General features: G+C 42.6%; 3 protein-coding genes across 8 annotated transcripts in view; 1 reads left to right on the top strand and 2 right to left on the bottom strand.

Annotated features, from left to right (window-relative positions):
* Window positions 1–3,810: 3,810 nt before the first annotated feature.
* Window positions 3,811–12,251, bottom strand: unk (RING finger protein unk). 3 transcript variants are annotated; one of them, XM_017162047.3, is made up of 10 exons: window positions 12,079–12,251; window positions 11,870–11,997; window positions 11,596–11,805; window positions 10,442–10,861; window positions 10,181–10,383; window positions 9,782–9,894; window positions 9,467–9,575; window positions 9,177–9,299; window positions 8,545–9,116; window positions 3,811–8,487 (listed from the first exon to the last, which is right to left on the bottom strand). In XM_017162047.3, the coding sequence occupies exons 1-10, from the start codon at window positions 12,094–12,096 to the stop codon at window positions 8,290–8,292; spliced, it is 2,094 nt and encodes a 697-aa protein (XP_017017536.2). In that variant the 5' UTR covers window positions 12,097–12,251; the 3' UTR covers window positions 3,811–8,289. The 3 variants fall into 3 exon arrangements, 2 of the variants coding, with proteins under 2 accessions (XP_017017536.2, XP_017017537.2); XM_017162048.3 differs by lacking the exons at window positions 9,467–9,575; window positions 9,782–9,894; XR_001770578.3 differs by lacking the exons at window positions 3,811–8,487; window positions 9,467–9,575 and having other exon boundaries at window positions 8,976–9,116.
* A 391-nt stretch (window positions 12,252–12,642) lies between these two features.
* Irk1 (Inwardly rectifying potassium channel 1) overlaps window positions 12,643–14,745 on the top strand; it is a 30,163-nt gene continuing 28,060 nt past the window's right edge. The window contains exons 1-2 of one of the 4 annotated variants that reach the window (XR_011445288.1): window positions 12,643–12,784; window positions 13,147–13,338. The gene's annotated coding sequence lies outside the window, so the exon portion shown is untranslated. Of the gene's footprint in view, window positions 12,836–13,146; window positions 13,339–14,745 lie in introns of those variants that run through there. The other 3 variants (XR_011445289.1, XM_070287126.1, XM_017162049.3) reach the window with 3 other exon arrangements.
* On the bottom strand, window positions 13,636–14,457 carry LOC108071335 (uncharacterized). The gene is made up of 2 exons (XM_017162057.3): window positions 14,286–14,457; window positions 13,636–14,223 (listed from the first exon to the last, which is right to left on the bottom strand). Exons 1-2 carry the CDS (start codon window positions 14,394–14,396, stop codon window positions 13,687–13,689), a joined length of 648 nt encoding a protein of 215 aa, XP_017017546.1. The 5' UTR covers window positions 14,397–14,457; the 3' UTR covers window positions 13,636–13,686.

Raw genomic sequence — 14,745 nt, 5'->3', positions numbered from 1 at the left:
CGGCGCATATTTGGCCAACAGTTTTTGCACGAGACAAACCACAAAAATGCAGTCGAATGCCCCGGCCGAATCAGTACACAAATCAAATTTCGATAGATATGGAAACATATGTCTCTGAATTACTAGAAAAAAGGAATTGAATTTACCTTTGATGTACTCGGCAAATTCTAAGAACTACATTTGGGGCATATGGTAATCGAAAAAATGCTAAAATTAAAAGATCTTTTCAAATTTTTAAATAATCCATGTACTATTATAGATTATAATAGTGTATTGCAAAAGTGTACCACTTCGGCCTCCTGATTTGCGGCTAACAAATTGCTTAGCCACATGGAAGGAATCCCATGCTGCTTCGCCCATGCTTACCACAAAGCCAAGCGGCAGCACTTACTTAAAATATTAAACAACGCTGAGCCGTTGTTGCCCTCTCGAGCATCTGAAGATGCAAGCGAAGACCTGGAGAGACCAGATCCGCACCTAGATCCAGACACAGACGAGTCACATGGATGCGCCCTCAAGTGGCCGTGCAGGCGACAGCGAAGGGGGCACCGCGGAGGGGCGAACGGTCGTCGAGTATGAGTATTTAAATGTGTATCATGGCGGTGGTCAAGTGAAGCGCATGCGTTGATGGACTTGAATTATATGCGACTTAAGCTCCGCACGGCTGCCGTTGCCGATGCCATCCGCATCGGCATCCTCGGCAGCCAGTGCCATAAAAATTAAAAGTCATTATGGCCTGGAACAGCATTTAAGCCGTGGCAATGCCAGCAGCTCCGTGTGCGAGTGTCTCTGAATGTGGGGAGATCGTGGCACATTCCCACAGTCAGAGTCCCAGGCCCAGGCCCAAGCCCAGTCACAGTCACAGTCCCAGTCTCAGTGCCTGTGCCAGATCCCGGGTCGGATCGGATCGGCTCTCGAGTGTCGCTGGGCTGTCAGAAAGTGCCATGAGACGGCAGCCACATGCGTCCACTTGGAGTGGGTTAATATTTGTTTGCTTTATCATTTTGAATTGACAGCAAAGTGGCGCTTGTTGCTCTTGTTGTTGCTGTTACTTCTGTTCCTGCTGTTGTTGCTGGCGGACCCAGCGGGCGGGCCGCGTCGAAGGCTCAAGTTGTTTGTTGTCTGCGCGCCGATTATGGAAAGTTGATGACCACCGGACACAAAAGCATTGGGAGGCATAGGTAACATAGGTGAGACACCGTATGCTCTGGCTTCAAGTGCTGTTTTGGGGGGCTTAGAAAATTGCACATTTATTTTTGAAAGGGTTTTCCATTTAAAAAATGCCAATACTCCGTATACTCCCTTTTTGTTATGCGCCGCTCGTGGCCAAATGCCGCCCGGCCACAAAAACCGCACGCGGAATGCAGCCGTTGGCCATGTGGGGTTCTAGGACGGGCTAAGAGGGGCTTACGGGGGGTGCAGGCGGAACTGGAGGGCGGCAACTGCCAGGCAACACATCGTTAAGTCCCGGCCAACATCAACGTCAACGCCTGTGCCGGTTAAATAGATTTTCGTTACTCTACACAGTCAGTATAATCGGTTTCGCTAACCAGTTTGCCAGCTTCTTCAGATGGGTCTAAATAATTGCAAGGAACTTATTTGATCCTGGACTTAAGACTATCAATCTTTTTTTTATATGGGATTCAAAACTAACCTGGTTATAAGATTTCTAGTAATATATTTGGATATTTATTCTCTAATTTTATGTGATAATATTTAAAAACAAAATTAAAGCTTAAAAATATTATCATTCAGCAAAAAAATCATCAATTCAATTTGAAAAGTATTTCAACGCTAGTTCTGCCTACTTAATTTATAATTTTAATATATCAACATTCTTGCCAATTTTTAAAAAATTTAACAATAAAACCCCGGTCGAATTTTGAACAAAAATTAAAAAAATGTTTTTCCTATAAGCATGACAAAAAATTCACCTTTTGATGCTGATCAAGAATAAATATACTTAATAGGGTCGGGTTGTTATCCTTCACTGCGTAAACAACTTCTGACTAAAATTACAATACCCTGCAAGGGTATAAAAATATTTACCATTCTTATTCAGAAAATGTAAGCAATATTAGAATAAAAAGCAAAATGTATAAAATACGTTTTCAAATACCTTTTTTTAATTATGATGAGATATGGTATATATTTACATACATAAATATCCACCTAGAACTTATAACTCAGACGAATTCTGCACATGAAAAAACTTACCTGGCCAGTATAGAACAATCATTATTTTGGGTAAACATAGAGAGTATCCACTCCATCGATATACCGCTAATGAGCTTTCATCCTTGTCACTCTTTTTTTGGGGTCGCCTTGCGCTCTCCTTCGCTTGGCTTTGATCTGCGGATGCTGCAGGCAGGACGGCAGGCAGTCGGCCAGGGTCCAGAGGTAGCCACACGAGTCCCATTCCGTCCCGTTTCGACCCGATCCGATCCGACCAACTGCAGCAAATTGAAAATTGATTTTTGAGCAGAGCTCGGCGCGCCAAGTTCGCTGCCTAAGTCTTTCGTTTCGACTCGTTTCATTTCGTTTCGTTCGGATGAGTCAAAGTACACGCCATGAAATTCCCACATAAATTGCGCGCGTTGTCAAATTAAAAATGCCTAATGAGCTGATCGGGGCAGGCCCGATGCAAAAGAGCTGAAAAATGCATTAGAAGCAGCAGGGACTCTGGATCCTGCATCCCAATCCGTCCCCTTCTCGACCAGCTCCAGTCGACGGCTGCGGCGGCGGCGAAATGTATCGTGTTACAAATCACGGCGGGGCGTGCGGGCGGGACCACGGCAGCATCAGCAGCGGCAGCAGCAGCAACAACAAGAACAAGTTTCGAGTGGAAATGCGTGTAGCGTGCAGCGTGCGAAACACTGCAGAACATGGACACGAATCGAGGCGAAAGCCTGATGCCGATCCGATCTCCTCCCTGGACGCTCTCGAACATGTCCACTTGGCCAGCGTCTAAAAATAGTTGGGAGACGCTGGCGGCGGGGCCAAGAGTTGGCCATCATTCAGCATCCAACATTCAATGTACAACCACCAGCATCCAGCATGAAAAATGGCAACACTTTTGCGCTCATAAAACCTATTTATATTTATATGCCAGGCAGCTAGCTCACCAATATGCCCGCTCGTTCCACTGCAGTGTGCTTCCCCACAATGCGCAGGCGCAGGCGCAAGCGCGTGAGATCGCCACGCAAGATCGGAAGGCAGGCAGAAGGAGTCGGAGCCCATGTCCAGGGCCCAGTCCAGTTTGAAGACGGGACCACACAAATACAGGCACGCGTTCGCTGACAGAATAAAAATTGTTGCGCTTGTGTTTAACGCGCGAACGCGGCGATATCGCAGCAGCAGCAGCATCCTACCTTGTTTCAAACTGGCTCCCTGGACCTCGATGGCTCAGGTTAAAGTGGCAGCGGAGAGATGGGTTGCGAAGGTTCGGATGCAGGAGGAGGGTAGAGGCAGGCAGCCGGGGCATTGTCGGCTTGCTTAGCTATCACTGAACGATTATCGTGCATTTTAAAATTCTTACGAGTTTCTGACGTTGTTGTTGCTGCTGCTCTGCGCCTTGCCTTTACCTTTTATATTGCCCTTTTCTCTGCTGCTCTTTGTTGCTGTTGCTGTTGTTGTTGTTGCCGGGCCAGATTGGAATCACGCATGGGAACCAAGCGCCTTGGCTTTGTCTTGTCTGCAGACTGCAAAAAATAAAAAATCCCTAAAAAAAATAAAGAAAAGGAAAAAATTGCGGCATTCTCATCAACAAATTAGGAAAGGGATATATAATAACCAACAAACTCTGGGGTGCTTGCTTTAAACATGGTTTTATTAATCTTTCTTTTAAATAGTAATTTGTATTTATCAATTTGTTAATTGCATAGTTTACATAGTACTTCAATGTAGTAACTCTCCTTAGCAAACGCCAATATACAAACTCCATCAGTGGCTGCCTCGCCCTCATCTTCCGCTATATCGGTTCGATTATTGCCAACATATAGGATCGATCGTAAATACATACATATACTGAGGTGTGTACATTCGGATTGAGGCAGATGCATTTGTTGCTTTTGTGGTCACCTTGGACAAACATTCTCGATTCGGAAATACATAACTAAATTGCTACACAATTTGCTTGATAATATTTTGATAATGCTATCATACGTAATATGCTATATATATATAAATATTCAAATATTTGTATTCATATCCGCTGTGGGCATAACTAGTTAAATAATTGATTTGTTAAGGTTGCATTGTCTACAATGTGGAAGGGTATCTTTGAGTCGGAGTCTATTGTTTGCTGCTCTTGAATGGCAACACAAATTTGCTGGTTCTGTCTTTCTCTCTAAGCACATTTATTAGCTTTAGTTAATAACTTTAGCAATAACATACAACATTAGCCGGTCGAGGGGGAGAGAAAACAAAGCGAGACTACTAAAATGTTGAAAACAAAATTATGGAAGCGTATAAGGGTCGTTTGGGTATTTAATTTTTATAATTTCAGGGGAAGGTTGTTATAAGGTGAAGTGATAAAAATAAACAGCTATGGCCGCATTTCCGCGGCAATTAATCCCCGATAAGAAACGTTATAAGTCGAGAGAGCTTTATGACATCTGACCAATATCAGTGCATTCGTATTAATATCATTCCGCGGACGCCATAAAAATAAAAGCCAAGGTATACAAACAAAAGGAAATACATATTTACTGATCGCAACGCAGGGGAGATTAAGTCAAGACTCGAACCGCAAAACATTGGTAAAAATTTTCATAGATATTCTATTAGCCATAAATGGTACATTCATATATTTGTCATATAGCCTAGGCTAGGTGTATCAGTTAACTTATGTAGGGCTGTCGAATTGCTTCGAATCTAGTTCAGCGTTTATCTCTAGTAAAAGTTTCAAATTGTTCTTATTTCATTTAGGTCTTGACACACATTTGTAGTATTCTAGAAAAAAATAATTTCATTCATATTGGTTTCAAGTTGATTCCACTTAGTTTCTATCCTGTCCTCCTTATTGTGAGTGTCTCTGTGTGGGCTTGGTTCGCATAAAGTTGCATAAATCTATTTTTTTATATTTTTGTGTAGACATCTTTAAAATACAAGACAGTACTTTCGGTTGCAAGTTGCTCGGTCTCCGCGATTTCATCATTAAAATTCCTGTTCGGTGTTCAGAGTTGTTGTTGTTGTTGTTGTTTATCCCTTCGGTTAACTATTCGTGTCAAACCTTTAGTTACGTTTACTACAATTTGTTCGTTAATTGTTTATTAGCTAGTTGAAACAATTTGTATATTGTTCTAGAACTACAGAGAAGTAATTGCCATTGCTTATGTTGCTCTTTTGTGAATTCTCGTTCTTGTCATTTAGTTTTAATTTTCGTTAAGAGACCCTAAAAGCTAGCTACTAATTCTTTTGATATTTTAGACATTTAGTTTGTTGTTCTCTTCATTGCGATTGTTTTGTGGTTGTTTGTGGTCTACGTGTATGACAATTCCTTTAAAATGTATATATTCTATGTGTGTTGTCCGTCTTCAATTAACTTTTAACTCGTTTAATTATTCAAGTTCTCTTCGCCGCTTGTTTTCTAAATGGAGCTGGAGCTTTACAACATTTGTTTAATATTTCTTGTTGTCATTTTGTTGTACATAAAGTCAAGTTGGTTTACAATTTGATTTGTTTTATTGCTGTCGCGAGATTGCATTCATATATAAATACTTGTATTTTTATTTTTGTTTGGTTTTTTTTTTTTTTTGTTTTTTTTTTTATATATATTTCTGGATCACATATTCAAGTAGTTTCAAAATCACATAAAAATCACTCTTACAGTAGCGTATACAAAATACATGTGTCATCTATAAATATATATGTATATACTGACATATATTTCTCGATCTGGGTTCTGATTCTGGTTCTCAGCTGAGACGGGCGTGAAATGGATTCCTTGACATGTTGTAAAATTGCTTTGGATTTGGATTGAGGTCGGATTATCCGGAAATTGATAGATTTCGTGTAAGTGTTCCTAAAGAGTTATCCTTTAAATTAGTGCCCAGTCGATGAAGGTCGATTGTGTTCTGGGAGATGTTTGCGTGTTCCTTGGATTGGCACACGCTCTAGAATTAGCGACTCAACAGCTCCATTATAAAACCAATTTGTCTCTTTTCATCATTATTTTTGGTTTTCGTGATTTTTACTTGTTTATGTTATTAAATTTTTTGTGTACATCTTTGTCATAAACTATTAAAGCATTTATTATTTAACACACATTTGATTATTGTTATGTTTATTATTTTGTATTTCTTGACGTTTGGCTTCTACAAAACACAGTACAAACACACACAGAGATAAAAGCCTTTGCGCTGCCCTTGCTTGTTAGCTTTGTAATACATAATTTTTGTTAATATTTGAAGTTTCTTTTTGTATATAGGGTTCGTATATATATATATATTTTGTTGTGTATATCCTTACAGTTTTGCTTTTGTTCTCAATAAATGCCTATGCATGTTACGTTGCATTTTCAATTCATTCCCAAAACAGTCCAGTTTTGATTTTAGTTTTAATCCATTCAACTCAACTAGCTAACAATACGTCTCTGTTTCTTATTCAACATTGTCCACAGCTTTCAATAGCGGTTTATTATTATTTTTATTATAACTTTATTTTTACGCAAAAAAATACATCAATTTTTGAAGACGGTTTCACATTAACGCTGGCTAACACTTCTGATTAAACTCTATTCATTTCGCTGTATCGAGTTACTTTTATTGTTTTTTGCCTCCTACACATCACTCATCGAGTCTGCGTTCAAATGCTCCATAAATATATATCTATTCATATTCGTTCTTGTACCATCATCATCAGCAAAATGCTTGATTTTATGTATCTTAAATATTACGTTCCGACATTGACCATTTTTATTTGCTTTTACTACATTGGAAGCGTCTATTTGAGACTATGAAAGTAAAATGAAAACTGAAGTCAGCTGCAAAGTAAGTACTTAAAGCACTATATAAATCACAAAGTAACCTAGTGGAGTATATACGTGAGTTTGTAAATCTTTTTTTTTTTTTGGGTTGGGAGTATTGGCATTGGTTTGTAGACCGCCAAAACGCCCAAAAATAAAAGCAAAGTGTCTTAATCCATTAAACTTGGTTTTCGTAAAGTAAACTGAACATTTCAATAAGGAAAAGCGTTGTCGCAATTAGTTATAAATCCATTTTACACCTATAATAACTTTTGTGCAGTTAAAAAAAAAAGAAAAGAAACATGTAAGAAAAGAAAGCTAAGTGTAAATTATGATTAGTTATGACCTGTCAGTTACATAGAGTTTATGACGCTTGTCTTGGCTTTTAGTTATTGGTTATTTTCACAAGTTTGAAACACAGACATATAAAATACAGTTTGAAAATCGGCTTATACAAAATCACTGGTGGTTTTTGTTGGTTTGTTTGTTTGTGGTTGCTTGTTGCTCTTGTATGCGACAATACTTTGTTAAAGATTATTAACATGATCAATTTGTTGGTTTCTATAAATTTGTTAATAGTCAATTGCTAAAAGTGTCTAGAAAAATTAATATATATTTATATATTTATCATAATCCTTCAACCCATTACATATCGTAACAGCGGTTGTTTAGTTCTCATAATTCCTTAAGTAATACTAGTGAAAAGTACAATATGACTGAAAGTGTAGCATATTTCGAATTAAGTTACACAAAGTATACGTGCGTGTAAAAAATAAATGAGATATTGCAAATTCGTGCAGAGTTGATAGAAATAAACAAAAATAAGTATGCCTAAACACTGAAATTATCAAACAAAATTAAAAGAGAGTTGAGTTGTGTTGCATAACAGTACACAAATATAAAATGTAAATCTTTTTCAAGAGTTCCTGTAGTCGTTTTTGAAAAAAAAAATAATAATGATAAAATAAAATACAAACTCAAACAAAAATAAAATTGTTTAACTTAGATTTTAGAGCAGCTAGCTAATTCAATTAATAGTTTGTGCCTAGAAATTGCTAATATTCATGACGATAATTTGCATAATTTGCATACAGTGGAAATACAAATAATATATGCTTTACCACGTCCACTTGTATGTGGCTACTCCTACCAGATCATCGAATCAAAATTTTCAACGTTTTCCCTATGACTAAAGTTTGCTTTGTGTGTCTGTCACACACATTGTCATGACGATTCCCATTGGTATCTGCATCCGCATCCCCATTCACATCCGATCTTCAGCCAAAGGGCCACTTGTGGTCCTGTTGCTGATAGAACATGTTCTAGGTATGGGTGGTGATCACCGGCACCTGACAGTAGGGGCACTCGGTGACCGAGCCAGCGCAAGTATTGCAGATGGACAGATGGTTGCACGGCTCCAGTGTGACTGTGCGATTGTTCTCCTCACACTTCATACACTTCTTGGCGTTCTCTAAATATAATACTTTGTCGACCTCTTCCAAGTCAGTGCGCAGCTTCGACTGAAAGCAAAGCTTGTTAAACCCACACACAGCGAATTTTGTTCAGCGACTGCCTACCTGCAACTGCTTCAGTTTCTGTATGGACAAGTCCCGCAGCTCCGCCGGGAGGTTCAGTTGTATCTGGGCCAGATCATACCGCTCTTTCCACTCTAGGGCCTCCTGCTTGGCCTTGTCGCGATGCAGCTCCGCGATCTTAAGCTTACACGCCATATCCTCATAGCGCCCATTAAGCTTATGGATCTGAGCGTTCTTCGTGAGCAGCTCGTTGGTAATGCGCCCGAGATCACTATTATTCTGCGATTGCAGCGACTGCAAGCTGAACGCGTTCTTGGCCGTATTAAGAGTGTTCTCGAAGAGGCTGTTGCCCACCGAGCTGCTGTTGATGTCGTCGCGAATGGTGTTCAACTCGGATATCCTTACGGAAGGGCTGATAGACAAGCCGTCGCCGAAGCCGGGCGAGATGATCCGAGACGGAAAGAAGAGGCTGCTATCGTTTTGGGTGGCCGAGAGAGAGTTGCTGAGCTTATTAGAGCCGCCATAGTTGAATGCGTCCACATTGAAGAGATTGGTGGGACTGTAGGTGAGCGAGCTGCTGGGAATGTTGACGGCGAATCCACCTGAGTTGAAATCTGTGCAAACAGAATGACATTTAGCGATTAGTTGGCCAACTAAGCCTGCCGACAACTTACCGTTAATTGAGTTACTTAGAGTCGTATTAGGAATGTTAATTGGCGCCGAGGAACGTGTTAATAAGCTAGTATTGGCCAGACTCGCCGACAATGAGTTCTCGCGCGGATCGTCCAGTGAGCAAGCTGCTTGCAAAGAAGACATATAAATTAGTGAGAGTTTCAAGACGTGAACAGACCGGGGCGTTTGCTGTCTGAGCGCTAACAAATGTCCACAACCAACATTTAGAGTTTAGTGAATATCGGATTGCAACTTAGGTGTACTTGTCAGGTGTCATGACTAAAATACTCACAACGACTGTCCAGGGGTCGTGAGAAATTTAAAAATTTGCTGGAATTTGTCGTGTTTTCCAAAGCATCTACCAACATTTTATTGGTACTATTACCACCAATGTTCAATGACTACGAAGAGAACGAAACGAAAAGAGAAGAAAAATCGAGGATCGCAATGAGAGCAGGCCACAGACTTTAATGGATTGGTGAGGGTGTTAGGCTGTTAGCTGATGTGGTTAGCTGGATTAGCGCGACTGACGATGTCGGGTAGTATGTGGGGGTTAGGCGATGCAAATCGCCGGCTGGATGAGTGTTACTGTTTTGGTCATACGTACATTGTCGCCCAGGTGGAGCACATCCTGGGCCTGTAAGTCGGGCAAGGCATTGGAAATGAGCTCGCACAGGGTTAGCTCGTGATCCCGCATCTTCTCCTCGGCCATAATACAAGCTTTTGGGTTGGGAATGGTTACATGGGCAAGCGACACCGAGCGGCAAAGCGAACATTGATTGATGGATTGATGCATTGGTATACAAAGGAGTCGGTTCGAGGGTTTTCAGATTTTAGAAAGATTTGCGGGTTGATTGATGCGCAGAAATGGGAGGCGAGTAAAAGATAAACATAGGGTTAGAACAGGAAAATCATAAGATAAGCCTAACGAATTTCCCTACTACAACTGGTTGTGACGAACAGCGCTGAAAGCTAAGGTTCTCAGAGGCTCTGGCTCTGCACTTACGTTCCACGTGGGCAAAGGCGCAGAAGACGCTGCGCGGGCAGTAGCCGGCCTGCTGGACGTCGTTGCACTTGGTCGACTTGTAAATCTCCGGATGGAACTGCTGCTCGGTGCGAGTGTGACAGTACTGACAGTTGTCGCCGGCCTCGCAGTTGCCCGGCTCACCCCACTCCTCGCCGTGCTTGACATTGGGACAAGGCGTGGACCTGGAACAGAGTTTAAGGCTATATTTTCTGCACTCTGATTTAAAAAGGAATTACCCACCTGTACTTGTACTTCCTCGGCGAGCGGCGTTTGTCCTTGCTGTTGTGGTACTGCGGACAGGCGTATCCCTGGCGGCAGAGGCGCGGTGGGCGCTTGCACGGCTCCGTCTTGTAGTTGGCCAGGACGTAGTTGGTGTCCTGCCACTTGGGATCCTCGTTCATCAAGTTGCGCTCCTTGTCCAGGGCGTTCAGCGCGTTGGTGCTGTCCAGCGTGATCTCGGCATTTTGCAGGGTCTCCAGCTCTTTGATGTCGTAGACCGGTGGGCGCTGGTCCTGCATGCCATGGGCGAAGGCGCAGTGTAGTCCGTTCTTGACGCAGTAGCCCCGGCTGTCGGTGTCGTGCACGCACATGCATGTCTTGTAGTAGCGCAAATGGTAGCGTCGCTCAGTGTCCCCGGCGGTGCGGTGGAGGAAGGGGCATCTGCGGGGTGGGATGAAGGCATAAACGAGATTAGAGGACTCTTCAGTGACGTCGTAGCTGGCTCTAAAAATAGACGCGCGGGAGGGGCAGGGGGTGGGGGCCTCGAGTCTGGGTCATAAAGTCTGCCCACTGTTTTTGTTTCGTGCAGAAAGTAATTGCGTTTTACTTTTACCCTGCTCTCGCGCTTTGGCGAGCTTTTCTCCAAAGCTCGACAACCACAATAACTGTACATTTTGAAGCTGCCGGGAGAAAAACAAAATAAACGCAGAAGAAAAAACGCAAAAGCGAAACGCAATAAAAACAATGACGCACACACTTGTAGCAGTTGGCGTGGCGTGCGTGTGTGTGCGTACACTCCGCGTATGGTTGTGTGAGTGGGAGCAACAACCACCACCAAGGCGACGGCGGATGCTGATTAGAATTTGCCAGCCCAATCGCTGGAATCACTTTCACTTTAGCTGTGTGACCTCGCCTACATACACACATACACACACACAGCGAATTTCACTTTTAGCTTTCCGACGACGCCAAGCCCCCCGAAACGCCCGCACCCAGGTTTTTGTTTGTAAACACGAAGACAAGAGATACACACACATCGCCAAGGAACGAGGCGCAAAGAGGAAACGAAAAAATACTACGTCGTTGCTATCGCCGTCTCATACCCGCACTGCACAGCCCCACCGCCAACAAAGAATTTCGCCAGAAGGCTCCAGGACGCGAATTACAATACTCACTCGTCTCCCTCGGGACAGATGCCTGTGGTCTCGTCATATTTGGTGCAGTAATTGTCGGCGCTGTAGTTGAAGGTGCCATCGCGTTTTCTCACTGGGCGACGACGCCGCTGGTTCTGAAAGTGCCAATTGAAGCAGACGAAGGGCCGATGCTGATTGCATTTGTGCTGCAGGAAGGACTGGCACTGCTCCACGCGGAACTCCTTCAGGTAGCTGCGGGCGGGGAAAATACGGGGTCAATCTGGCACCTGGACACTCTCAATTTGTTGCTATTTACGTGTAGTGGTTGGGTTTTTCCTGCTGCGAAGACAGCAGCAGCTTGTTCGTATCGTTCGCCATTTTCCTGTTTTTGAGTGTGACCAGGCACTGCTGAGCAGTGTGTCTGTACGAACATTTTTGTTCCCCCTAAAAAATGACAAACAAAAATCTCCCTAAAAAATCCAACCACATCTGATATTCGAACCACACAGAATATTCGAACCACACCTGAGACTCGAACCACATCTGATCCTACAACCTTCCAATTTGAATAGGAATTTGAATTCAATTCCGTTAAAAGTGCATACTTAATTCAACAATTACAATAGCTCTTCCGACTGTCAAATATTGAGATTAACATCAAAGTCACAATTCTCCATTTCAGATTGGACCACAGCATTCCTCTGCTTCCACTCTCTCAACTCACTCCTGCACATGCGCTTGAAGAAGAAATGAGACGAGATGCTGGACGGGATGACGGTCGACCTGTTGCTCCAGCCTCGCCGTTGTTTACGCGCTATTTGTTTACTCAGTCAGCGCGCTGCACTCGAGCCAAGAGCACTATTACTGCAAGTAGTTGCAATACTTTCGATCTTTCGCCAATGAAAACAACTTCTTGCTCTGGCTTTGCGATTAGCCTTAACGCGCCTGACAAATTGCGCCGTCTCGGCATCGCCTCGTTAGTGCCGCCGCGTGTGCATCTCATAAAAGTGAGGATATAGCGACAATGCCAACCAGATGCTAATCAAATAGTTATTGCCACCGAAGCGTTAAATTACCCATCACAATCACCTCAGGGGGTGTCAATGCGGACAAAGACAATACCTCTCCGCTTCGGTTATCATCAAACTAGAACAATTCCATCTGGCAGATGAAAAATACAACTGTCACAGTCGATCTGCTTACAATTCTTAAGCTTTGACTGTTGAAAATGGTGAGAGAAATACATGGAATCTTACATTTTGCAATGATTTCTTAATTAAAAGTAAGTAAAGTAACATTACCTGTAAAAGATCAGAAATCTTTCTGCTATATGTGTTTGGAATGTTTTATAAAAAATATAAATCTCAACATAATGGAAGTCTAAAAATTATTTCTTTCAATTATCTAAACCAATATTTAGTTTACAAATTGACAGCCAAGTGCAAATTATTGAATTCGTGATTCTGATTTCCATTTTCTTAAATAGTTCATTTCTAAATTTAAAACGGCACACGCCCGTTTCATTCACTCGATACTCTGGTATACACCATCCCATGGGTTAAATATAATTGAAAAAATGTTGTTGGTTTTTAGAATTTTTCAATTTCTCTTGGGTCATTGGCTAATAAGCGCGTGAGCTGTGGCCGGCTGTCCAGTCACGAGTACCACCTGTTGCTATTCAAAGGCGTCATGTTTTGGTCGGCTGGAAAAAATCGGAGAGCCTGACAGATGTCAGCCACTACGGTCAATAAATAAAGACAATGGTCTTTACACTGTACAACTTAATTCTGTCTTTTTTTGTCTTGTCAGAGGATCTTCACAGCGATCAACTTGCACGAGGAAAGTCTTAGTCTCCGAGTCTGCATTCCTTGACCCTGGAGAGATATCGCTGGTGTCCATCAAATGCCCGTCAAGAAGTCCAAGTCCATCCATATCGGGGAATGGACAAGTGACAACCCGCATGTGTTTACCCCTCATAAAAGTTTCAACCGAAACACAATTCATTTATTGTGTGGGAAGTGTATTTTTCGCCTTGGAAAAACATTTCCATAGAAAAGGAGGAGAAAATACAATTCCCAGACGAATGATGAAAGCAGGAACTGTTTATTCCAAAATTGAAATTCAATCGAGATTTCACTGATTTTTGGCCGTGGCCGTGGCCGTAGTCTTGGAGTAAATAGCCCGATAGATGAAGAAGCCAACGGCCCCGTGTACGGCCACCACTGTGCAGATGGCCGAGATAATGTCCGCGTCGATGTGGGCGAAACTCTTGAGGACCACAAACTTTAGGGCAAAAAATGTGGCAATGGGAAAGCCGACGATCAGGGCGCAGTAGGACATGAGCAGCAGGACGTTCAGCACGGGACTGTGCTTCGGGACCTGCGCCGGCACCAGAGTCTCCCAGTCGGAAAACACCACCTGCTGCTCCATGCCCGATAGCTCTTCCGCGAAGATCAGGCGTAGGATGTAGCCGGTGATTGGGACGTGCATCACGATGACCGTGGCAACGGCCGAACCGATGGCCACATTGTTATCGGGGTCAGCGGGATAGAGCGGCTCCAGAACGAAGAACTTAAAGCCGCTGTAGATGAGCACGGGACTTACAAGAAACACGGTTACAAAGAGAAAGAGTTGCTGCATCCCACCTATCAGGCCCTCGGCTCTTTTGTTCTAGGGGAAATCAAGCAGAAGCTAAGAATCTATTATGGAACTCTTCCTTTTAAAATGTTTACCCTGGCATGTGTTCCTGTTTCCAAACTCGACAAGTCATTCGAGCAGCCGGGCTCTTGAGTGGAGATGGCTACCTCGGTGCCTGGATAGACCCTTCGCATTTTGGCAAACATTTTCTTACAGTCCTAACTGGTCATAGATTATTGTGGCAAGGCACACTTTGATGGGGTCTTAACTGCATAATTAGAACTTTAAAATATATATGATAAAAGTACAATACTGCCCTTTTATTTTATAAATTCAAAAATTGCTAATTCCTAAAGTACTATTATTTTCCCAAAGCATTTGACTTTGAAGCATACTTTTCCCCACTGAATTGTACTTAATACCACAGGAATGCTCCTAAGCGGCGTGCCATTAGGGGATTTAAGGAGTCAACAAACATCCACTTTTAGCTCGGCATAAAGATTGCCACCGCTCGAGGCAGAAATATCTGGTCCCGTGACCAGACATGACTGTATA

Source organism: Drosophila kikkawai, chromosome 3R (genome assembly GCF_030179895.1).
Source record: "Drosophila kikkawai strain 14028-0561.14 chromosome 3R, DkikHiC1v2, whole genome shotgun sequence".
Classification (NCBI taxonomy): Eukaryota; Metazoa; Arthropoda; class Insecta; order Diptera; family Drosophilidae; genus Drosophila; species Drosophila kikkawai.
The sequence above is the reverse complement of the archived record's forward strand: the minus strand, read 5'-3'. Positions and strand labels throughout refer to the sequence as shown.